This window comes from Catharus ustulatus, chromosome 1 (genome assembly GCF_009819885.2).
Source record: "Catharus ustulatus isolate bCatUst1 chromosome 1, bCatUst1.pri.v2, whole genome shotgun sequence".
NCBI lineage: Eukaryota > Metazoa > Chordata > Aves > Passeriformes > Turdidae > Catharus > Catharus ustulatus.
This window is the reverse complement of record NC_046221.1, coordinates 33861439-33887624: the sequence shown is the minus strand read 5'-3', so window position 1 is coordinate 33887624 and position 26186 is coordinate 33861439. Positions and strand designations below refer to the sequence as shown.

Below are 26186 nucleotides of genomic sequence, written 5' to 3'. Positions count from 1 at the left end.
AAAGGGACCTGGAGGTCCTGGTTGATGGCAAATTAAACATGAGTCAGCAGTGCCCTGGCAGCCAGGAGGGACAGCCTTGTCCTGGGGAGCATCAGGGACAGAATGGCCAGCCAGGCAAGGGAGGCATTGTCTTGCTCTGCTCTGAGCTGGGTGGCCTCACCTCGAGTGCTGGGGGCAGTTTAGGTGCCACAGTGTAGGAAAGGAGGGCAGCAAAGATGGTGAAAAGCCTTGAGGAGAAGCCGTATGAGGAGCACCTGAGGTCACTTGGTCTGTTCAGGCTGGAGAAGAGGAGACTGAGGGGAGACCTCACTGCAGTTACAACTTCCTCATGAGGGGAAGAGGAGGGGCAGGCACTGATCTCAGCTCTGTGCTGACCAGCAACAAGGAATGGCTGAAGTTGTGTCAGGGCAGGTTTAGGTTGGGTATCAGGAAAAGGTTCTTCACCCAAACGGTGTTTGGGCACTGCAACTGCTCCCCAGGGAAGCGTTCACAGCACCAACCTGACAGAGCTCAAGAAGCACTTGGACAATACTCATGGGCACATGGTGTGATTCTTGGGAATGGTGCTGAGCAGGGCAGCAGTTGAGGGCCCCTTGAGGGCCCCTTCAAACTCAGTATATTCTGTGATTCTGTGAAAACATCAAGAATTCCTACCTACATCTCCTGTATGCAGCATTCTGGTTTACAGTGTCAGCAGGAAGTTTTCATGTTATTTTCTGTCTACATTAATTTAGTTCACAGGAGCTGGTGTCATTCTGTAGGAGGCAGCTGCACCACAGGTCTTCTGCCTGTACACACTGTACCAAACATCAGGGCTGCAGGAATGCTCAATAATTCACATGCTCAGCTACCACTGGCATTCTCTCCCATCTGGGAGAGACAAGACGTGGAGAAATGGCATGCGAGAATACTAGAAAATACAAGCTATCATCTCATTCAGTAATTGCTTGTGTATTTTATTAATTACTGGTTTTGATTGAATTTCTAATTACAGAGTTCTGTCTGCTAGATGAACAGCAAGGAGGTTTTGAAAAAGAAAGCACAGAAGGCTCAGCTTATCCTCATTCAGTTGAATTCAGAGATGCTTCGTTCCTCTATCAGCCAGATGCTGTTGATAATGAGATGTACTCTGGGGCTAAAAACGTCGTTCCCAGTGATGCTTCTATAAGTATATTGAAACAAGGTATTACCAGCAATGCTTTACATGATTATATTACAGTGAATTAAATAACCTGATAGGCAGAAATAATCTGGTACAATAGTAAGTAAGAAATCTTGTTAGTTCACTTTAATAGCTCTTATCAGGAACTCTTGGGGGAATGCACAGAAAGAATATAAAAAATCAGTTTGCAATAAGTGTAGGCAGTGGACCCTTGCCTGGGAACATTCCAAATCCATCTGTCATAAATATCATCTTAAAAAGTCAGATGTTTATGACAGCTCTTTTATATTCCAGATAACCTCTGCAAGTTTCGTAATGATATGTGCTTTCATTCAGAAAGGGACACTGAAAATAGTTTCTCATGATTTGAAAAATACTCTCAGTAAAGCTTCTCAGTTACAGGTTAAGTCTCAGACATAGAGATATCCCTTGCCTTCACTTAGCCTCTGTTTTCTGAGAAGCTGTGTAACTGACAAAATCCAAACATTGTTTAAATGGAACTTTGCAAATTGGTGTTATGGTCCAGGTACAAGTTTTTATTGTAGGAATGTGGAAAAAAGAGGCAGGAATGTTGTGGAATGAAAAAAGGGAAGACCAGTCAAGGCCTCAGAACACACTGTGGTTTTCATCAGTTCTTGGTGGAGTTGTCACAGCTGGTTCTACTGGTTGATATCACCTCTTTTGTCTCTTAAGTTTCACCCTTGGTTAATGGTTGTTCAACAAACAATATATATAAAATATATAAACACTTGTGAAAGAATGGTATGCCACTGTTCTATTTCTGTTTCAGCTTGACATACCTATTTGCTTTTCTTGCTTAAAAGGCTCGAAGATTTATTTAAATAATTTGACCTCCGCTGTCTCTTGGAAAATTAAAAAGCTAAAAAAATGTTTTTACTAAAAAACTTGGAAGTACGTTTAAGTTTCTGTTATTTGTATATTTGAATTCATACAATTGCATCAGATAAACAAAATACCTGCTTGTGGCTGGGCTTTTTTTTGCCCCCCCAGTGAAGTAATTTTTTAGTTATAAAGGATATGTTTAAACTGAGCATGTTTCTTGACTGGAGTGACATGAAGGAAGTTCTTTTAAACAAATTTGAGAACATTTGTATGCCCACATTTTTGGAATGTAGAAAAAACCCCAGAATATTCCAACTTTCCAGTTGGCATTATTGATCTGAAAGCTTAATTTTTTTAGCAAAGTGGTAATTTGATGTCACAAAAGATTTAATTTCAGTATCATAGTTGAATTGTGAGAAAATGAATGCAGAGCATTCCTTTGTACTTAGTGAGGACTCTTCATTCTGCCCTATAAGTGAACATTCTCTGGAGATAAACTTGGGAGACTTAAGATGTAGTTAGTTGATTAACATTAAATACTGACTTTTAAAATACTAAAAATACAGTGCACCAAAATGTTGATTCTTGGTAGCTGTTCTTCTTTATGTTTGAATTGAGGTTTCATTGGCTCCATAGGAAATAACACCAGATCTGTTCAAGCCTTGCATTTTAACTTGTGCTGGTGGAAATGAGGATATTGAGGTGTGGTGATAAATGAGCTTATGAAACACATAGCAAAATGTTACTTGTTTTTACTGGCATTTGTGTAGAAATACTTAGCTTTATTTTCCACTCCTTTCTTGGGAAAGATCTGTCACGGTTGAAGACGCAGTTCCAACCCTTTGTGAAGCTTGCAGAAGACAAGCAAAGAGCTTTATATAAAACCCTTTGTGAGCTCTTGCTCCATGAAGAAGTGGTGACTGCCCTGGGGGACATGGTAAGATGAAGAACCTTTGGATTGCTTCCTAAAAGTAATTTCAGAATAGTAGTAGCATTCTCTTTTGCTTGAATTTTTCTCTTTTCAAGAAGTTTTGCTTTTTCTTTTGCTTTCAGTTCGATGATATCTGCACAGGAGGCAAGCCAGATCTGGAGGAGTTGAAACTTGAACAACAAAGAGACCTCCTTGACTTCTTACAGCTCTTAGGGTGCAGTTTACAGAGTGAGCTGTTGTTGCAGAAATATCAGCCTCAGGATGAAGAACTTTTCTCAGCTGCTCACCTTCTTATCAGTGCTGTATCTGGTATGTTGTGAAAAGCCCTTTTTAAAATTTTATTTTCCTTTTAGAAGCTCCCTCCATGTTAAAGCTTTTATGGCTTTCTTTGAGCAGTTGGTGAGCTGCATGAACATAAATTGTTCTGTTCCCTTTTTATGAGTTCGGTATACTATGCTTAGCATTCCTGGCTGTGAATTAAATTCAGCCCTCAATCACTGACAGATTTTGTGTGTAAATTACACATTCCCCCAAGACTGCTCAACTTTGCTTCTGCTGAGTGTGAGCATTTGCAGTTTGGCAAACTAATTTCTGTACTTATTGCATGCCAGAGTCCTTCCTGCCTAAATGCTGAGAACTACAAATTAGGTGTTGTCTCATGTGTAACAGCATATATTGCTCAAGTGCAAACTAAATTTAGCAAAAATGAGTTTAAAACGGAGACACTGCAATTAGAGGGTTGTGTTGCAGCTGCTGAAATAGGAGATTAAACATAAATGTCAAACAAATGCCATCCTCACAATCAAGTTGGCACCACAGTGTTAATTAAAAGCTACCTACAAAGTCCAAGACAGACTTCCCTGGATTTTTCTCTTCTCTCTTGTATATAAAGAATTCCGTGACATTAAGATAATGAAGGGAAGTCCAGTATAAATTGTGGGAATGTGCAGCAAAATGTCAGTGTGCATCCATATATGCACACCGCCCAGGTGGGAGAGCTTAACTTATTTGGGAAGAGAGAAAAGAAATAGAAAACAGAAACCTGCTGATGTGCTAACAATTGTCAGATGCCATTAACAGCAGGGCACAGAGTGTGTTGCATTAATATCTGACTTTAGACATGATGTCTGCTGCTTAAGTCCAGGCATACGTGTAGCTGGATCTAGATTCAAAGGCTGTTTTATGCCTGTTGCTTGTGGTAGGAATTGCAGCTTTTTTGTTACAGAGTTGAAGGCTACCACAGGGATCAGTTAGTCCTTCTCCCTGCCCCAAGGCAGTCTCAGCTATGCCATTCCTCTCAAGCTGTGCTTTGTAGAAGTTAGCATCTAACACAGGTTTTGGGAGCATAGGTTCTTGGTTTATTCAAGGCCTAAGTCATTCATCCAGCCTGCAGACTCAGAGTTTAAACACTGAGGAGATACTTAGGGAGGAGGCAAGGATGATGGGGAAGAAACCCCCTTTTCTACCAGTGCCTTTTCTCAAGGACAGAGATAGTCACACCCCTTGCCTATCCCATTCTAAAAGGCTGGATCAGCCTCTTCCAAGCATCCAGCTGAGTAGGACCTGTTAGGTTCCTGATGGGTCCTGTTAGGTCCTGTTCCAGCCAGCCTGGTGCAGGGTTCACTGGAAATGATCTTTCTGAATGTGTTCTTCACAGAGCTGCCTGATGACACTCTTGTCCTGCTGCGTGCCTGCTGTGACCTTCAGGTTGTTCCAGCCTTGTGTTGTTTGGTGAGTAACGGAGATGGGGCCGTGGCCATGGGCACAGCAGCAGGGAGTGGCCCTGTCCTTGGCCATATTTCTCCCCAATAAAGGAGCAGATACCAAGCTCCAGTGGGAATTTCAGCTGTAGGCAGTGCTTAGCCAAGGTCAGAGTCTGATATGGCAAGTGAAGCACGCAGTTTACTGCAGGTGCATACCTAACTTCTGAACGTTGCTGTATTTGGGAGATTTCATGGTTTGTGAGCAAAAGAAAATTGTAACTTAAGCTCCAGTTTTATTTTTCTAATAGTCTCACTGTTTTAGAGTCTCAGCAACAGTAACCACCTCTCCTTGGGAAACTGAAATTTTGCTTCGATAGCAACAGTGCTTGAACCTTGGCAAACCCTGAAGTCTCAAAACTCTGAGGACATTTATTGAAACTGCTGAAGGAATGGTGCAGGGCATTAGAGTAATGCAACACCTCTCCTGTGAGGAAAGAATAAGAGAATTGGATTTGCTCAGTCTGGAGAAGAGAAGGCTTTGGGGTGACCTAATTGCAGCCTCTCAGTACCTGAAGGAAGCTTACAAAAGAGAGAGAGAAACTTTTTACGAGAGCATGTAGTGACAGGACGAAGAGGACTTGATTCAAACAGAAGGAGGGTAGGTTTAGGTCAGATACTGGGAAGAAACTCTGCTATGAGAGTGGTGAGGCACTGGAACAGGTTGCCCAGAGAAATTGTGGATGCCCCATCCCTGGAAGTGTTCAAGGCCAGGTTGGATGGGGCTTTGAATAACCTGGTCTAGTGAACCCTAGTCTATGGCAGGGGGATTGGAACTGAATGATCCTTTAAGGTCTCCTTCCAACCCAAAACATTCTGTGATTTTTTTTAAAGCTTTTTAAAGTCACTCACAAAAACAATAGTGAAATCCTTTAAATATGTAGGAGCAAGGGGAGTTCTTCTGTTTGCTCAGAGTGACGGGTGTGTGTGATGTGCAGTGAGAGAAGTTGAACTCAGGGAATGACACAGCAGGAGAGATGTTTCTCCTTAAATCGTGCCATAGAGCTTTGGTCGTGGATCAGTACGTCGTACTTGTCAGGGCTAATAGCAAAGAGAATCTTGACCTTTTGCTGCTGCCTTGTCAGCTCTCTGGTGGTTTTGTATGAAAGAACTGAGCTGAGCGATGGCAGGAACAGCAGTGCTTGGAAAATGTTTTAATGTCTCTGTCTTTTGCTCTCTCTCATGAATGCAGCCTAACGTCGCTTCAGCCGATGGCACTGTGGCGCTGAGCAATCCTTTGGTGGCCACTCTCGCTGACAGAGGAAGCTTTGAGGTCGTGCAAAGGCTGTTTGCTTCATCAAACATTAATCTGGAAATGGCAGAGTCTTCTGTAAAAGCTGTAACTATGAAAGAACCGAGATTCTTCCCACTTGTTCTTTATGTTGCACTGTATGGATTTCATGCATTAGGTGGGAATGTATAGGAACTGTAATGAGTATCCAGTTTTTGCTCTAGCCTGTTGTATCTTCTGTAGCTCTGTAATTTTGGTGTGTTTGGGATCAGCTGTAGAGTGGTTCTGTTGGTACTTAGGGCAGTACAGCCCAGAATTAGGGTGACCAGGGGACTCTGCAGTTTCAGTGGAAAATACATAAATAAGGGATGGAATTAAAAAAGAGAGCCATGGAAGAGAAATTGAACGTAGCTGCTCTGCTAGGTGTCAGATCTGCAGGGCAGTGAAAGCCGGATTGCTTGCATTAATATGCACAGGAGAAAACAGCGAAGTACAAACTGCTTTTTGTAAGCAAGCAAACAGGCAAGCCCTGGAAACCCAGGGTTCTGCAATGCAGCAACTGCTTTGCTCCTTTAAGCCCGGGTGTGCAGAATGCCTTCACTGTGGAGGAAGTGCAATGAAGGGCTCTTAAAAAGGTACTCGATTAGATTCTCTTATTAATTATTGCACTGCGGGAAATAACAAAGCCTCTTTTTCAACCTCCAAGACCACTTTAGGGATTTATACCTCTGTACAGCATTTCTGTTTTCTGGTGTGTTCTCACTCATGTTAGCAAGTTTCAGCTGTTTAAACTGCATTCTGAACCTCAGGGCATGGCAATGCCTTTTGGTGTGTGCACATGAAGGGTCCCTGCTGCACACCACAAAAATTACCATTTTACTCTTATGACATTTTCAGTGCAGATATTTTGCTTGTTTCTTTGACTAACAGCAAAGTATTAGTAAAGCACTGTGTGCTTGAACTATTATGCGTGTTTTTCCATAGTAATTTTTTGTAATCATGGATGGAACAGAAATGCAGCGGAGATCACTGTAAATGTGGGTTTGGGAAGAAGATGTTCCAAGTAGGTGGAGTATCAGTGTTTACAGATGAGATCATCAGATGACTGAGAAACAAACAAGCAGGCACCTGTGTGGGGGTGATCAGTAACCAGGCCCTGCAGCGTAGCAGGTGGGTGGGAGTTCTGCTCAGTTTCCTGCTCTATTCCCACATGGCCTTGAGCAGATGCCTAAGAAGCCTTTAAAAAGTCATGTCAGTTCAGCTTTGCTTGAGGACATGGACTTTGCAGAAAAGCACCACGGTGCCTTTGCATTCCCTGAGAGCTCAGGATAGCTCTGGGATGTGGGCTTTTCTGCATCTTGTCTTAAGTGAAGCTGATGGTGTTGCCTGAACTTCATGCTGGTGTAGAAGGAAAGATCCTTTAGGAGCTGGAATCATGGAACTCTGCTTTTGGGAGCGGTGCGTAAGCGCGAAGGTTGTCTTTTGCCCATCACTAATAAAAATTGCCTCTGTAATGAGTTTACAAAAGCTTTCTATTAAATGCTGTGTGAAAACAATAGAATAACCTATGCATGTAATTTCCATTGTTTTTCTTTTGGGGACAAACAAGTGATTCCAGGCTGGCCTCACATGGAAAATGCTTTTTCAAGCTTACATGTGGTCTTCCCTAGCAAAGGAGGTGGTGAAAGTCCCATGGGGTGCTTCAGAGGAGGCTGAAGCTTCTCTCATGAAAGGTTTGATTTCACACCCCAATTTTTATATTTATATATATATAAAATATATTTATATTTAACCTCCCCAAAATACTGTGTCCATTTGGCTTCCCCAGGAGGAAGGTTGGAGAATCCACCTTGGCAATGCAGGAGGAGGTCAGCAGCCCTTCAAGGAGTATGTGCTACCTGCAGAGGCCAGCAGGCTCTGCCTTGCTGCCAGTTCCCAGCACTTGCCTCCTTCCAGCTGCTCAGTCTGAGTCCCCTGGGCTTTGTCCACTGGCCCACTGCAGTGTGGGCCCAGGGGAACGACTCCCTTTGTGCTGCAGTGCTCAGAAAATCGGGTGCCCAGATTAAACAATGAGACATTCCCAGGGTGGCTGAAGAGCCCCCAAGGTCTCCCTGTGCATGGAATGGAGATTTGGCACATTCATGAACGTTGAGATAAACAAGACCAACTGAAAAGCTGCTTTTATGTAGGTGGAGCACCGAGATCCAAAGATAAAAGGCAGATTCAAAGACTGGTCATTGATGCGTTATGCAGCCCAAAGGCAGACTATGACCAAAAAAAATCAGGAAAAAAGGCCAGACATATTTTTTCAATATTAAATCTTTATTATATACAAAAATATTTTGTTGGGAATTAACAGAATTTCATCATTTGTACATTTACATTTTTATGTTTGGCTGTGTTTATTGTGAAAATATTAGCTGTGAAAAAGACAAGGCGGGGAGGTTTTAGAAAACAAGTCACAATTTAAAAACGTCCCACATAGTAGCTGACTTTATCAGTTTGAAGTCACAATGCTAACAAATCCCATATCCTAGGCCTGCTCTACAAGTACTGTAATCAAACAATTAGGTACTAAATAATTTCCAGGTTTACATTAAAAAATTTAGCTAATACTTAAGATTTTTCTTGTAGGAAGTTTTCAGCTAAAGAAACTATTTCTTACAGGAGAGCAGTTTTGAAAGTTTTACAAATTCAAATCCAGGTTAATTTAATATACTGTAGAAATAAAAAAAACCACAAAACAGAAAATCATGAGAGCTTCTGCCTGGCAAAGCCAGTTGTAAGAAGAAGCAAGGTAAGGAAACACACGGTGACAGAGTTCTAATACACGTTTAAACCCAAACACAACCAAGATCCTACAGTTCTTAGCCCGGTGTGGGGTTGGAGAGCAGCAAACTTTCTTGTGTTTGAAACCCCACAGAAGCAGTTCCCCTCCCTACACCACAGTGTACAAATGTTACACATGGGCAACACATGGGGGGGTGGGGAAGGGATGCTCAACATGCATTTTCTTAGGGGGGAAAAGTATATTTCAACAGTTATCTCCATACATAATTGTGTACAAGACCTAAACCAACAAAAATCAGTCAAAACCTTTTTTGCCTGTACAAAGCAGCGCCGTTCATTTTGCTTTATGCCATGGATCATGTGAGAGGTCAGGTAACAGAGAGATTGGGTTTTTGGAAGAGGCTCTGCTGTATTCAGGTAAATGTTGGCTGCTTGTGGAGTAACCAACAGTTGGATCAGCCATGGGAACAACCAAAATTGCACAGAAAAGCATTAGCATGGAGCTAGTGACATGAAAAGGCTAAATGGGAGAAAATGTTTCCAGGACTACTTTAACTCTGTTACCTGACCACTGTCCTAGCAGCAACAGGAACTCCATACCCATGAGCATAAGAAAGTTCCAAATACTGAGAAAAAATTCATTTACTTCAAGTGTCATTTATTCTATAAAATATAAATATTGCTGAACCCTGCTGAATAAATTCTGTTTGTAGGTGAAACTGCCTAACGGCCTTCACCAAGCTGGGATTTGTTTTTGAGCCTGTACCAGTAAATCCCAGCTGCAGTACCAGCAAATGAACTGAGAATTCAGCAGCTGACAATGTGCCTGTGAAATAGTATCCCTCTGTGGAGAATTCAGGTAAATTAGTAGACACTGCCTGAATTACTTGCAGCATTTACCCCAAGTTTTATCTATATATATATGGGTGCTTGTGTGTGTGGGCACAAGCACACATTTAATATGAACAGAAGGCAAAGCTGCATGTAAAAATAACCAAAACTGGTTACAAGTATTTTTATTTTTAGAATCTGTCTTGGGCCTAAAATCATTAAGTTATACCAATCCTAAATACTGATGTTCTTGTTAACTACTGTTTCCTCTATAATACAGACACAAGTTGAGAATCCCAGACAATTCTCATCAGCAAGCCCATTAAACATATGTGAAAACTAAGAGTTGCAGATCAAAAAAGAAGAAACCCAGGGGAAAAAAAGAGAAGGGCCAGGACTTCACTTCAGCACTGTCACCAGAGAAAGCAAAGTACCCTTAAGGATAGAAACCTTTTTAGTGGCCCAGGAGAGGTTTTTATTGCAGGGAGAGGAGGGTGCTGGGAGCTGAGGGATATTTAAGGCAAGAGGCCCAGCAGACAATGAGTCTTTGATCCAGTACCCACCACAGACACCAATAAAATGATCTCACCACTTCTGCAAAAGTAGCATCATGAAGTTTGGCAATAACCATGTGGTCCTTGAACTCTTTGGAATTTGGGTGAGGCAGGAAATCCCGCAAGAAGGAAACAGCCTGTACAGATGTGCACAACGTGACAGAGCTCCAGCTGTTGGTTGTCTGAGAGCTGTGCCCACAGGCACAATGGGCAACGGGGCAGCTGCTGCAGGAGGCACTGTCCATGCACTGGGACACGGCCTCAAGGTACAGTGTGAGCAGAGAAGCAAGCCACAGGAAGCCTGGATGGGAAACCATGGGACAGGTGAAGGGATGTTATGGTCACGATATATGCTCACGTGTAAGGACAGGTAAGAACCCATTTCCTGATCTCTGGAGTCTCTGCTTGATCACTCTCCACTGGTCCTTGAGTGTAGCAGAGAACACTGGGCTCAAGGGAGTACCTAGCCAGGGATTTGCTGTGTTTCAAAAAGAAAAAAGTTTCTAATTTCTTAGCTGAATCACCCTCTTCAAAAAACAAAACCAAACCCAAGTGATGTCCTGAGCACTGAGCTGCAGGCAATTTGCAAGCAAGTCACTTAGGTATGATTTTAGAAGATGCAGTAAGTAGAGAGGGTGAGGAAAAAAAGAGTCACAAATTGAGCTCAGCTAAGATGTGACAGCTTATATAAACATGAATTCAAAAGTGATGAGCTGATCTGCCATCCTGCTCCACAAAGCTTTCGTACAACTAAGTACACAGAGCTGCCCTGAGAACACAGCACAAGTCACAGATACTGCGTTGGTTATGAACTCCATTTTCCTTGCCTACAAAGATCTGTGATTCTACTCCATGTCTACCTTTGTTGTAGATCTGGAGAACGTTTTGAAAGACCTTTATAAATCTCTGCAAGATGACGTATTCCATTATAATTATCCCACTAAACTTGGACTGCATCTTGTCACATGATGCAGAACCTACAGTGATGCCTGAAGGCATCAAAAGCAGACTGGCTGTAACACTGACAGCAAGGTCATCACCTGGGTACACAATGCACCGCAGTATTTACAGGAGAGCTGAGATTGGTGCACGCTTAAATGAATTTTTGGTGAATTCAGGGAAATAACTTACAGGTCTTGGCATACTGACTGTACTTCTATGTATAACTTTTCATTCACAGGGCAACTACAGTGTTTCTTCTATAAGTCTCTATGTACAGAATTTTACAGCACCTCATGCACTGTCCAAAACAGATAGAAATTACAGATAAATATAGAATTTTTTTAGATTGAAATATCTGTATATTTAGAAAAATATACATTAGTAAACACAATAAACCAGGTAGAGAAGTGTACCAGTTCTAAAGTCTCACATGCAGGTACATTTCTGGATTAAGTCATGGTACCTTAGTAATGTGATAACCAACATGAGCATTTTTTGTTTTACCATCCACATACATACATATACACAGACAACTATTTGATAATTTACTTTTCTAAACTACTTAAATATTTATCTTGTGATACATACCACATATCTTAAACATTTAGCAGCATCTTCACCTCGCTCAGACACACCTATTGTAATCTTTAACAGTCTATGTAAAGTTTTCCTGTTAGTATCTGGAAAATGAATGCTTAGTACAGAATGAGATAACATGAAATCCCAGTTATTTTAACTTCTCCAAAATACTCTCAACAGGTGTTCTATGAAATGTTTTTGCTTGCTCAAAATGAGCCTTTCATAGTGTCTTTCTCCCCTAAACGCACAACATACAGGCCCCTGTCCAACAGCTGACACAGCACATCCTGGCAGGTAGGGACTGTCACTGCTGTGGATGTGACTGAAACACCAGCATTTCAATAACTTCCAATAACATTCTTTTTAAAAGATAGTAATTGTTATTCTCATTCCAGTCATTCTGCCAGGTGGGGACAAACTAAGCAGAGTATCTGATGAAAATCTGACTCTGCCAAATCCCAAAACTACCACAAAGAAACAAAGCAACCTTTCTCCCCCTCTCACCTTAAACACTCCAATGTGAACCCTCAAGATTTAACAAACAGATGCAAGGGACGCCCCAACCCGGCACACAGACATCCCAATCAGACCTGCAGATACTTTCACACGATCTTTGTGCCAACCCAAGCAAGTCACCTTCTCTTACTGCTTCACAACTGCACTGCAGAATTGCTCACAGCCACCTACAACCACCACCACCACCACACAAAGCTCAGCCACAACGCTCCGCCGCCTGATGTAAGCACACAGTGTGAGCCTGTAGCAAACATTAAAGCTTTAGGCTTTAGCAAATACATGGCTATTCTGGAAATTGCTAACTAGGGAAACTCTCTTGACAGTATTTCACCTGGGATGGAAATGAGCAGAGAGAGGCTTTCCTGACTAAACCTTGGTGGCTGTGTTTCATGTGCTTGGTTCAGTAAATTTATGGAAAGAAGATGAAAATAAGTGGTTTGCAATATGAAGTACCGTCATGAATAAACTGAAGAATCTTCTTGCTCCATTCATTGGGGAAGAGTGAACTCAGCCCACTTTTGGCATCACAAAAAAGAGTATTTCTAACTGATAATGAAAAGGCATCTTATCTGTCCAGACAGCACATCTTATTTACAGCATATGGAGGTCCCCATGACACAGTACACAAACACAATTCAGTCATGTTGAGCACAGAGCGCCAAAAGCAAGCCACTGCAATAGCCAAGCAACAGCCCTGCTATCATTTGCTGCTACAAACAACACTCCATCCACTTCTCAAAGCAGCCTCTGAGCAATAGAATCACAGAATGTGTCTCCTGGGAAAGAAAACTAAAAGTCCCATGCTGGTGCCCCATTTAAGAGCTCTGCCAAACTTAAACAAAACCAGAGAAAACACATCCTGGAAAGCATAATAATAAAAAAAAGCAGTGGTACAAATTTTCCTTAGAGAATTTAATATTCACTCTGAAAGACTGAAATCTCAGTATTAAGAGCCACAAAGATCTCCTGTGCTATATACAAGTTTAACTAACATGTTCCATACACACTGGGATTTCAAGTCTCCTCTGCCCCTCTTCCCACACAACAACCAACTTTACAGGCTGTGTAAAAAACATCTGTTGTATATGGGTGTTTTGAAGGTTTTTTAAACACAGTTTTCTTCTACTGCATCCACTCAATTTTTTCTTTTCCTTGTGCACATGAAAGTCTTTTGAGGGCCCAGGAAGCAATGCTGTTTTACAGTGTCAAAGCCCGTCTTCCTCCAGAAATAGTTCTGAGGAGGACACCTTTTGATAGCATTCTGGGTCACAGTTTGGTGTTGAAAAAGAATCCAGAAGCCAGGTGCCTGTCACCAGATGGAAGAGGAATTAAACAGATGACTTCAGTTTAGAGACCTAGCCCGGTATGTGATGGTGAATGTGACTATATACAACAGCTGACAGTGTCATATAAAACATGGTCACAAAAAGAGCTCATCTGAACAACAAGCTGTATTTTCCTCCTGTTCTCAATAAGCAGAAATTTACATCAGCTTAAGTTTTGATCAATGAACCTGAACCTAATACGAATTATATCAATCAGCCTACTGAGGGGGATAATTGTCATTAAAAAAGAAATACACTGTAAACAAAAAACTTATAAACAACATTGCTTTTTAGCAGTAAGTTTCCAATTCACAAGCTATCTAATGAAAAATGCAATTAAAAACAATGTAAGAAAAAGCACAGAAATGCCATTACACAACACTCATAAAATACAGCAGTTGATCACACACAAATATGTAAATGGTAATTTAGAACCCAGCTAGACATCACAGGAAATGAAGCCACAGCTCACTATACAAATACAGAACAATGCCCTAAGAAAAGAAAATGCCTTTTTTTTTTTTTCCTTTTTTTAAGCAATGTGTTTTCACAAGCGTGAATAAATAGTCCTAAACATTGTCACCTACAAGCGCCACATTATCAGGTTCTCTCTCAAGCTACTTCACCATTATTCAAATTGCACTGAATTACCTTGCGTATGACTTTCTAATGTCAGTACTTCAACTGTAATGGGCAAACAGGTTGGCTCCCAAGAAAGCCTAATAAGCAGCTTGCAAGGTATTGCTCTATGTTATTTCAGGAGACAGATATAAGGGAACCTACACAAAAATTATCTAAATTGAGAGATACCAAGGACTTGTGAAACATCAGGAATGCACCAACATTAAGCTGAAAGCAGCTGGAGCAATTGGACCTGTGTTTTTGTTACTGCTTTAAATATTTAAAATTCTGCTCCCATGAAAGTATTATTTTTAAAGAAGAAAAAAAACCCCAAAGAAATTAGCATTCTTTCCTAGTAAGAGCTATAGACTTTTGATCAGTTAAACACTGACATTAACAAATTTTACAAAAATTGTTTCAAGTATCCTTTTTTTAATCACAGTGAAAATGTAAGACCAAAATGTAAATGTTGAAGTGAATGAAAGTTTCTTAGATGAAAAAGGCAAAGGTACTAAATCAAAACATAGAAAAATGCTTAAACGCATTTCCTTCATGTGATATGAATAGAAAGGTTATCTGTAAAAAGTTAGAAAAATTAAAATAAATTACATATTTAAGTACACTTTCTCTTCAACATTTTTATAAAAATTCAGAACAGTGTACTTTGGAATATACAGAGTAAAAATGCACAGGTGCTGTAGGTTATCATCAATATCTACATGTCACATTTGCTGCTGCTGACTTTATTTGTTACTTAAGCTCCTGTTGGAACACTCAGTAGACCCAGCTGATGGGGACCCACTGGGGCTCCAGCCTCAGTCTCTCGATGGCCGTCTGCAGCTTCTCAAAGGCTTTGTCCAGGTTGTCATTTACAATGGTCAGGTCAAAGTAGTGGTTGTAGGCTCGCTGGATCCGGGCACTCTCATCCACTGTTTTTTTCAGATCAGTGTCCTGTGGAAGAGATTTTTAAGGATTAGTGAATGTAAATCTTACTAAAGATTTAAAGGTAAGACTTGGCAAATCCTTATAGATGCAGAAGAAGATCCCTTCGGTACATATTGCAACTATTTAAAGCTAGATACAAAATATATTTTAAAAATAAGGAAAGTTTTCATTTCACACAGAAATTTAGCTAAAATACATTGAAAGGGCTGAAAAAGTTCTGAGCTCTATCAACAATGTTAAAGGCAAGCAAATGTTTGCCAATCTTGCAATTTTGAAGAGAATTAATAGAAGCATGTGAACTTGGGCTGGTGTGCACAATGAGCAGTTAATCACTTTGTATGGGCAACTGATGATACAACCAGAATAAAATAAATGCTTTAGGAATGACTGAGACAATCAGTTTAGTAAATATATTTGTGCCTCTTTTATTTCCACAGAAGGCACCAAAAATCCATGATTTTAAATGAGAAGGAAATGAAAGACAATTTCTAGCAGAATAAAGCTCTGGAATACCTTATGGCTCTTAGAGCCAACATTTCAGCCTAGCTCACCTAACACCAGTCTCTCATTTGTAAACTACTAGCTGCATTTATTGTAGTCCTGACACGATCTGCAAAATATGCAGGAAAGTCATATTCCTACATTATGAAGTCTTTATAAAGTACCTCCCTGAACGTTTTTGTGTTTTGTTAGTCCTACATTCTTTAAAAATTCCTCTCCATTATTGCACAATGGCAATTTTTTTTGTAAGCAGTTATGAGATTTGTCCCCCTTTACAGTATTCATTTCAATATTTTCAAGTCCTGGTACAGCTGTCAATATAAAAGCCAAAATGAAAAACTAAGTTTGTCAATAGCCCTTCCTTCACTGTGAATGAAAGGAGACAAGTAAAAGTATGACCACAAGAGCCAGACTTTTTGTAATGGAAAGGGTTAGGATGCTAGAAGTAATCCAGCCAGGTCCACTAACAAGCAAACCATAGTACTTTAAATGACATTTGTTTTTCATTTGTTCAGGAAGCACAAGAATATGAAATAGCAAATCATACTCTATATACATGTGCAGGGATGCGATGCAGAATCCGTAAAGACACATAAATGCACATTTGAAATTTAATGACACTCTTTATTATTCATAAGAAGTAATACAGAGACAAGAATGTCCCTTAGGGAATCAAATATTAGGAAGTGCAGGAAATTATTTTTATACTTGTCTGGACAGTTTTAACCTTGCCTTCTTGCATATGCACCATGAAATTCAGGGTTCATTTGGGGTAGGAAAGAGAATGACTGAGCATCCAGAGAGATATTAGAATGTATAATAGCCAGAACCATGACTAAAAATCATATACTCACTTAGTGGAAATACTAACCCACCCCCCCATTTTTATAGCTTTGAATGCCTTGTCAGCATTTATTCAAGATATTCCTATGAAGCTGCAGTGCTATTGTTATGAGACATAACCAAAACACATTCCGTTGGGGAAGCTGAACTGCTCAATCTGGTTTTTTTTTCCTTTGCTCCTGCAGCTGGGAAGTTCATGCCCACACAGAATATTTACTTCTTGCTGCATTGGAGGAAACATCTTATTCCCCTCTGCTACACACAGGGCCTCAGAAAAGGAGGAGGAGATCTAATGAACAAAACATGCCACTTCACTTTATATGACAAATCCAAGGAATTTCAGGGGCTCTCAGTCATTTTCAGCGCAGCACATGCTGCTGCAGGAGTGAAAACAAGGACTACTTGCCTTCTTGGGGTTTTTTTTTTTTGTTGCTTTGTTGGCTAGTGGGTTTTTTGCTTTTTCCTTTTTTGACATAACCTGCAGTATCGTTCCCAAGCACTACCGATTCAATTTTTAAAGTACATGTGTATTATTAAGACAAACAGGAACAAAAATTTGGGTGGGGAGGGAGATGGGAAAGTCAAGGAAAGACATCTGCATAAAAGAGCAATTGCCACCATGAAATACCTACCATATGCTGCAAATAATCAAAGGTGACAGTTCCCAAAGTACATATTACAAGTCATTTTCGCAATCAACACTTCTCTGTAAGAGATCTATTTTTAAGAAACAAGCAATCTTCCTTATACATAGTATTTGATTAACTTCTACTAGGTAATCAGCAAAAGTCTCACCTAACTTTTCTTAGAGACATTCATTTCCGAACAAATCCCATCTAAAATGAATGGTAAAGAAATTTTAAAAAGTCTAAGAATATCTTGTTCAAAGCAAACTAATTAAGAAATTATCTGCTTACAGTGAGAAGTTTGGTTGTAATTCCAGCCTCTACCACAGCCTTGTGCATAGCTCTCAAAGTCTCCAACTCAGGAGCAGCAATAAACACCACATAGGGCATGAATTCTGAAGTCCTCAGTATTTTTAGAGCCTAGAAGCAAAGAAAAATAAAATTTAAAAGCTACCAAAGTTTGAGAATGACTCACCACATTTCCCCATTACTTAAGGGACACTGCAAAACTCATCTGCTACAATGAGCAGCAACACACAGGTGAAGATTCTTATTTCTATTTTAGAAATTCCTACACTGCCTTTTGAAATGTTCAGCATCATTCTTTCCTTGGCTTAAAAGATCATTTACTACTCTGAAAGACTCCTCTTTCATGCAGAATTTAAGTTGGGTTTTTTCCATCTCTCTAACCCATTCCAAGTAAGTGCCACAGACACAAAAATCCAGTTGATAATTGTAACCTTGAAACCAGGTAAGAAGGCTTCATATTTGAAGGCATCTCTCTTCACCTCTTCAATAGTATAATCCCACACTTGTTATAATAACATTATAAATCACATACCTGTGGATTTACATCCAAGATGCAAGTCCTTCCTGTCTGAACAACTTCAAGGATGGAATCAATTTTGGTGCCATAAAGATTTCCTTCATATTCTCCATGCTCTAAGTATCTGCCAGCTTTAATATCTGTCTCCATTTCGGCTCGTGACACAAATCTGTACGCCTGCCCATCTTTTTCATCATCCCTTGGCTTTCGTGAAGTAACTAAACAAAAAATTAAAAATATAAATTGAATATTCTCATTTTATATTTGGAATATAAATATGTGACTGGACTGCCTATTAAGTTAGGGAGACTACAATACACATTGTTATACAATTGTAATTGCTCCATGTACAGGTTTATTAATTATTCTAGATAAATTTTAAAACTGAGCGCAGCCTCTCCTGTTCCGTTTGTTTATATTCCTTCCTATATGTTGTTTACCCACCCATTTGCCTATTTCCTTTGTCTTACTCTTCCACACCATATACAATACTCATTCATGTCATCTTTTTAATTATTCATTTAATAAAATATTTATTTGACTTGGAAATCAAATGGAAGTTTACCTCTCAAATGCCAAACGTTCTTCTGAAAATAGCTGAGCACAACAAGATCTGCCCCAAAACCTTTGCTCTCTATATTTGCCCTATTGTTCAGGGTAGAATTACGTGAGCTAGTTATAAAGAAAGTTAGCGTAAATATCAGAAGCAGCCCAGCCACCATAGCAGAATCTCAGTGGAGGCCAGCTAATGCTGCTTTCCAGGACAACTTCCCTTTTAAAGCAAGGTAAATTCCCTGCAGAAAGATTAAAGCCAGTATTTGAATTCATTGTTATCAGCTATCTTGGGTATTGGCTACACTATGCAGTACAGACATTACTTAAGCAAAAAAAAAAAAAAAAAATTAAATTTTTAAAAAGTAAAATAAAATACAACATTATATTATTACTGACTTTGCTGTCCTCTCACCATATTAACTACCCGTTACTTATATTTAATTAGATTTGAACTCTAGAACATATTAAGCATAACAGCCAATGCATTCCTTTGGTAATACTTCTATCATCACTTGGTGCAAGTTGTTGAGACAAGTGGAAACCCATCTTTCCCTTCCAGTAACTCCTATCCACTTCAATCTTACGGAAAACACAAGTGCCAGGAGAAGTGATCATCTGACGCTGTTAAGAATAAATGTATTACTAGAACATCTAGTTTTAGTCAAGATTCTATGGAAAGATTAAAACTATAGTGGTTAATACAATACATTAAAGAGAATCATGTATCAGTTTGCAATTCATTTTGGAGAGTAAGCTTTAACATTTTACAGCTAGATGATTTACCAGTTCAGTTATCCACGCTGAACAAATACCACAGCACCTTGTGCTGGATTAGAACTCAACACCAAGAAAATGTTTCTCCCTATAGCACAATGGATCAATTTCACCCATTTCCCAGCTCCCAAAAAAAATCCTACACAAATTTGTTTATGAACAACCTGGAGAATTTTCTTCTAATCAAAGACCAACTAAGTTTACTGATCATCCCACTTAAAATCTAAAGTAGAGAAGAGGTTCTATATACAATACACTGGCTATTGCATGTGCATGATTAGATTATCAGGTTGGAGAAAGTTTACTTTTATGCCTTTGAAGAATTTCAACAACTGTGTTGCATTACTTACATATATTCAAGCATCTATATAGCATTTAGAGAAATAAGTTATTCTAAAGGCTTTTTTGAAATAGAGTAAAGCCTCTTACTCTTTCACCAATATAAAATAATTCAATTCTCAGGAGAAGATTTCTTTAAAAAGTAACACTGAGAAGTCAACCTTGTTACCAGGTCCACAAACCAATTCTAACTGGCCCTGGCCAGTGCTAGAGATTCAGCAAAAGAGAGAGACTGGTTTTCTCATCTTGCACAATTCATCTTTCAGACTTGTTCCTCCTCCTATTATTATCAGATCTATTTCTTGCCCACTGGAAACAGAAGGGAACAGACTGTTTTTGAAATTTTGTAAAGCACATGGCAGGAGAATAATAATGTAGCTGGAGTGGGTTTCTCTGGTCAGCAGTCAAACAGGAGGGAGCAGTTAAAAAAAACCAGAGATGAATGAACAAAGTATTTGAAAGAAAGGCAAGAAAACATGCTTCAAGTAAAAGAAGTTTTTTTGATGACTGGTCCACAAGTGGAAAACTCAAAGACAGACCTGAGAAACTCCACAGACTATTCATTACAGAAGGGTACTGGAAACTAATAGAATCCCCTCAGTAATGGATGGTGACTGACACTGAGGAAATCCAGACTGAAATATTGCACAGACCAAAACTGTTTTTTTTCAGCATCAGTAACATTTAAGTGCTAGTTACAAATATTTTCATGGTCATATGTTAATTCAGTTGCCTGAAAACAAGAAGAGTCTCTTGTTTTCCCACTCTATACAGTTTTTATGCTCTGACAAAATCACTCCTACTTTGAATCACTAGCATAAACATCAGGTATTTTCCAGTTAATCAAAGTAGATACTATGATAGGAATGCTGACAACTTACATGGCACAGTAGTTCCAAATCTAGTAGGATTCAGCACAATAAACCTGTTCTTTAAACTCCTTCGCCCCACTCCTTGGGCCCCAATCAAGACCAAGGTTTTCCTCTGAAAAGGAGGCATTTTGGCTACTTCCTCATATATCTGGATTTCATGGCGATCAAATTCTACAATGAGAAATGTACAAAAAAATTCAGTACATGCTCAGTGCTGTAAAAAAAATAATTACATAGTCCTGCTATTTATCAACAGACCCCATGTGAATATAAACAGTACTCAGAGGGCAGATTTCTTGCTTTAAATTGGTTTGGGAATAAATTAGTTATTCCAGACAGCATAAGGTCAGGTTCTCAATTTTACTTCCAAGGAGAAAGTCTATGTTTGATCAGAAGGGGAAAACTGTGATTAACAATTAGTGAACTTCCACAGACTCATGGAATGGTTGAGGTTGGAAGGTACCTCTGGAAGGCATCTGCTCCACCCCAATGCCCAGGACCACATCCAGACAATTGCTGAGAATCTCCAAGGAGGATGACTCCACAATCTCTCTGGACAACCTGTGGCAGTGCTCAGTCACCCTCACAGTGGAAAAGGTGTTTTCTGACATTCATTGTCTGTGTTGCTTGCTGGCTCTTGCCCTGTCACTGGGCTACTCTGCAAAGAGCCCACACAGCTCCATCCTCCTTGTACCCTCCCTTCAGGTATTTGTACACATTGATGAGACCTGCCCTGAGCCTCCTCTTCTCCAGACTGAACATTCCCAGCTGTCTCAATTTCTCATGGGTGAGATGTTCCAGTCCCTTCAAGACCTTTGTGTGTCCACATCTCTCTTGCACTGGGGAGGTGCCCAGTACACTTAGGTGTGACCTCACCAATGCTGAACAGAAGGGAAAAATCATATCCCCTCAGCCCATTGGCAACAAAAATTTCACTATTTTTTCTTAACACCCAGTTTTTCTCTGATTTCCACTCACCAAATGATATACTCAGCACAGCCATGTCTGCACTGGTCACTATTGCTTTTAAACTATAAAAACTATCTGATCGATCAAATTAATAATCACGTATTTTAATACAAATCTTTAGCTTTGGATACACTACACTCTCTAATTTTTGAAGACTAAACAACTTTGACTTTCATGTAATATTAAGAGATACCTGCATTTCTTGTAGTGAGATACATCATCTTTTTCTTTTTTTTGCTGCTTATTGTTCCACAGAAAGGCCCTAAAAATAAAAATTAGATGAACTCACAATTTCTGTTAATTTCCAAAGCTTATTTACATGAATATATGAAGTTTTAGATTAATAAATTTATAAAGACTATCCTAGAATTGTATATATCCTACTTCAAGAAGTTACATCTATTTACAAACCCATCACATTGTACAGGAAGAACTGAACACAGAAAAAATTATTTTTCTAGACAAGAAAAGCTGAAAAATTCATGTTTAGCTTATTAACTTTCAGTACATACCATACAAAAAAATTTTTAAAAGTGCACACTGCCTGTCCCACCTCATTCAGCTTTTCATCACAAGGTGGCAAAACTGATTCGTGTATCTTTCCAACACTAAACAGAGACATCACCCTTTTTCCTTCAGCCAAAGCCAAAATATAAAATTCAACATTTCACAATAATCCATGTAATCTCACACAGCAGTTTTTCTATTATTTATGAAGGCAGGAAAAGAAAAACAAATGGAATCAGAGCAAAATCCATTCCTGAAATTCACTAAATCTCACCTGAGTTGTCCCAGTCTCTCCTAACAAAAGCCTTTCTCTTCTCTTCCAGGAACTGGCTAGGAATTAGACCTGCACTTCCTCCTTCTTTGACATGACTGGCCTGGGAAAAAAAGAAACCAAACAAACGATTATATTTAACTTGTGAGAAGCATTTTTCTCATCAACATGGTATTGACTGAATTCCTCACTGCCAATTTCTCAGTGGTGAGTGTTGATACATTTACTACTAAGACTTAGAAATTCAAACTCAGATGTAAATATTAATATTCTCCCTTACAGGAATACTGTCTTGCTTTTGAGTATTAAAATTCAGAAAACTTAAGTAAAATAGACGCAAGTTTCATTACTGGTTCCCATTACATTAGTAAGCTCCTGCAGCCACAAAACTTTGGCATAAAATTCCCAAGAGGAATTCTCTGGCTCCAGACACTGAAATCTCAGGTGACAAAACTCAAAATTTTCTAGTATATGGTATACTTATTTTGTATTCTTGAGCTGCTACAAACAGCTTCCAGTGCAGTTTATTAACTTTCATTTCCCAGTGAATGCTAGTAACACATCCCTAATCATGCCTTCAAGCATTTTGCACTAAGCAACTACAGATTTAAAATCTTAGTAACTTAAGTACTCCCAGTAATGAATTGGCTAAAATTCTCTATGAAATAATTTAATGGCAAGCTCAATTCTCAGCAAGCTAAACACACACAAAAACAGTTATGAAGTGTTTAATTCTCCATAAATCTTCTGCTTGCAATAAATCCCTCTTTTGCTAACAGGAGATGTTTGCTTTTCAACTTGTATGCTTTTATCTATGACTAACTGATTTTTTACAGTATGAAATTTTCATTAACAGTCTAGCATTTCTAGAAAGCACAAGGAAAAACTAAGCTTCTTTTTCCTGGGGCATGATCTGCATAGCAATACAGTATACTGATTTAACACATTTCAATTTTGCCAGATTGAGTGTTGAAGATTTATTTCTCCTGGACTCCCACAGGTTACAGCTGGAGAGTTTGAAAGGCAGTACAGAAGTCAGCATGGGAGCTAAACATCAAACTCCTCCAGAGTTTTGGATTGTCTACTTCTGAAACTAATTAAATTGGCAGTAATAAATTTTCAGCCTTTCTCCACATTTTTATTCTCTTTCTTTCTGTTATTATTGTCACTGAGAAGCAACAAAATTCAGCAGTTGTTGATGTATATTGAAATATTTCTGTTACTTTTAAAGAAGTCATATATCTTGTTCTCAGGTAGTGTCTGGTTCTCTTCTGTTTGTTACCTTGCAAAGGGTGAGCAAGGTAGGGGTAGAAAGGGAAATTAATAATGCTAAACTCTTTGGCAGTTTTGAGGATCTCGGTTGAGAAAAGGTTCTTAAAGGTTCAACTGTCCCATTTTCAGAGGCACTGATGACGTTTAATTCTGTGACGTTTAATAGTGTCTTGGAAAAAAATAAATATAGCATAAACACAGGATTACATTTCTACTGAAGGACTGAATGTAGAAATACCACCTTAAACCAGGATGAACTGTTCATACTTGAGATGGTGCCAAACACTGTGACTATGAGCATGCATGATACAGCTCACAGACACTGACCACTACTCTAGAAATAAAACATACAGCCTCTCCAAACAGCTAGTTCAACCCTTCAAATCCACAAAATTAATTTCCACCTCTTCAACCCTGAACACTCAGGAAGGGGTCCACTTCTTCCACAGTTGCTGTCAGGGAAGGCTTACCACAATTATAGTTCAACCAAGACTTTTTTCCTAGAAATGGTCCATCTTAAACTACTTTGGGAATGTCCAGGCTTAAGATACAAGAACAAAGACAAACAGCACTAACAGTAAAGTGAGTGTTACATTTATAATTTAAAACGTTTCTTTTTCTTTAGTGTTTTCAAGTTCATATCTTTATATTAGCTTGAAACTGAATTGCAGTGTAAAGATGTTTTTCACATATCTACTGTTAAATGAAAGTAGATAATAATTTAATTAATTCATTATTAAGGCAACTGCTCATGTTTTTTAGTTTTTCATTTTACTTATTTTAATCTTTTTACCAACCTGCCACCAGTTCGGATCTTCCCGGTTTACAATCTGAAGAATTTCTCCTTTAGAAAATTTCAAACCTGCTTCTTTGCATGGGATGAGGTTGTCATTATATGGATTATAATCAAAATGACACTTCACAAAAACCTGAAATGTGTAAAAATTAACAAAGCTTAAGAATTATAAAATACATTCTGACTAATCTATCTGTCAAACTGAAGTATTGCATAAAAAGCTTGACATGATCCAAGTTGCACTTGGCACATAAAATACAATCTACTGGGAAAAAAGTTATACACCCACTGGGACAGAATAATCAATGCTGCAAACCTTGGCTGAAGTAGTGTCATGATAAAAATAAAAAAATCTGTTTTAGCTGATCATGGTATTACAAAATGCTAATTGTTGCATTTCAGCATATACAACTCAATTAGAATCCTTACTATTAATTACTTAAAAATACAAAAAAATTCTTGGAATGTGAGCATTGTATTTAAGGCTTGTAGAATCTTAAGAATTATTTTTTGCCGTTAACTCAATGTTTTAAAAGTAACAGGAGATGTGACTGCTTAAGACTCAAATTTGACACAGGGGAAGAAACAGTAGGTTGGATGACTGAACTGAAACATCTTTGAGTCTCTTTGTACCAGGCTGGGGAGCAAAGGAAGCCCTGCACCTGCCTCAACAGAGCACACTCCCTCAGCTACTACTCAGTGGAAGCACAACCTGTTGTAGTCACAGGCATTAAGATCTACTACCCAAAGGATCATCTTATATAGTGGTTCAAAGGCACTGATTCAGCTCAGGAAGTCTCTTCTGCCGTGGAGAAACTGACAGCTTACAGCAACAACAAAAGGATAAGAAATAGCCACCATCCAAGTTCCCACTGAAGTCAGTGAGTTCAAGCTCATCTGTTGAATTAAATAAGTTTCTGAATTCTATGAAACTGATTATTTTGACACCGACCATGTTATAAACACACACACTTCACTGCATGAAGTGTGATTGTGGTCAGGTCCTCAGAGGTCACTTAAGGTCAAAGAAACGTGCTTTATAAGTAGCATACAAGTGCCTAACAATTTTAGTTACTAATTTGAGTTTTCAGACAGGCGTTTTAGGTAAATAAACCCATTTCTAAAATGCAATTAAAGGTAAATACAGGTATCTACATTTTACTCTTCCTCCTATCATTATATTCAGAAAATAATCAAAATATGTCTAATCCAGAATCTTAGAGATCTTACACAATGAAGCTCTTTTCACAGAATCACCAGAAATGTCCTACTGACCTGTTGAGGAATGACTGTGTCTCGGTAGCTGGGGAGAATTTTCAAAGTGACACTTCCACTGATGTTTTTCAGCAGCTCTTGTAATTCTTTTGGATTGTTTCCAACCTCGTGGCCATTCACCTCTTTAATAATGTCACCTACATGCAGAAGACCTTGCCGATCTATCATTCCTCCATGAAGAATTCGGGCTATTACCAGATCGTTGTTCTCAACTCTAAACGTGACTCCCTGAAAGAGGTACATGACACCCAGTTTACCACTGTTTGAATTTCAGTTTCATTTTACCATTATCTCAAGCACAAATCCACAGCTGCGGGATATTCCACCCACTCCAATGAACGCAGACAGTTACAACTACTACAGTGTAAGAGCTCCTGATACAGAGAAGCATCAGGTGACACAGAAGTGATTTCACACAAGGTTTTCACATGACTGAAAATTACTGTTGTTTTTGATTGCATGCAACCCTGCCATCTCATATCAGGACCGAACAGATGTTGTGTTAGTCAGTTATGGCAGCAGTCATTCAGCCCAGTGACTGCCTAATCACTGTCTTGTTACTTCTTGGAGAGAATGGGATGGAGTACAGATATCTTCCTACTTCAACCTCTCAATACTGAGCTTATCACCCACTAAATTACACAACATAATGGAAATAATTAAAACATAATGCAAAAAAGGTACGGGCAAACATTTTCAGTAGCACTTTAAAGACAAACTCATCCTCAAT

General features: G+C 39.1%; 2 protein-coding genes across 9 annotated transcripts in view; one reads left to right on the top strand and one right to left on the bottom strand.

Annotated features, from left to right (window-relative positions):
* The window catches only part of GSDME (gasdermin E), a 43541-nt gene extending 20293 nt beyond the window's left edge, over positions 1-23248 (top strand). For 3 of the 4 annotated variants that reach the window (XM_042779991.1, XM_042779989.1, XM_042779988.1), the window contains exons 7-11: positions 995-1183; positions 2815-2942; positions 3059-3245; positions 4594-4667; positions 5889-7495. In XM_042779991.1, the coding sequence (XP_042635925.1) occupies positions 995-1183; positions 2815-2942; positions 3059-3245; positions 4594-4667; positions 5889-6119 (809 nt within the window). In that variant the 3' untranslated portion in view covers positions 6120-7495. Of the gene's footprint in view, positions 1-994; positions 1184-2814; positions 2943-3058; positions 3246-4593; positions 4668-5888; positions 7496-22165; positions 22321-23113 lie in introns of those variants that run through there. The other variant, XR_006163116.1, reaches the window with a different exon arrangement.
* Positions 8229-26186, bottom strand: part of PALS2 (protein associated with LIN7 2, MAGUK family member) — a 58905-nt gene continuing 40947 nt past the window's right edge. For all 5 annotated transcript variants that reach the window (XM_033076192.1, XM_033076186.2, XM_033076201.1 and 2 more), the window contains 8 exons: positions 25457-25684; positions 24183-24314; positions 22117-22216; positions 21529-21597; positions 20376-20537; positions 17842-18044; positions 17292-17420; positions 8229-15036 (listed from right to left, as the gene is read on the bottom strand). In XM_033076192.1, the coding sequence (XP_032932083.1) occupies positions 14860-15036; positions 17292-17420; positions 17842-18044; positions 20376-20537; positions 21529-21597; positions 22117-22216; positions 24183-24314; positions 25457-25684 (1200 nt within the window). In that variant the 3' untranslated portion in view covers positions 8229-14859. The remainder of the gene's footprint in view (positions 15037-17291; positions 17421-17841; positions 18045-20375; positions 20538-21528; positions 21598-22116; positions 22217-24182; positions 24315-25456; positions 25685-26186) is intronic.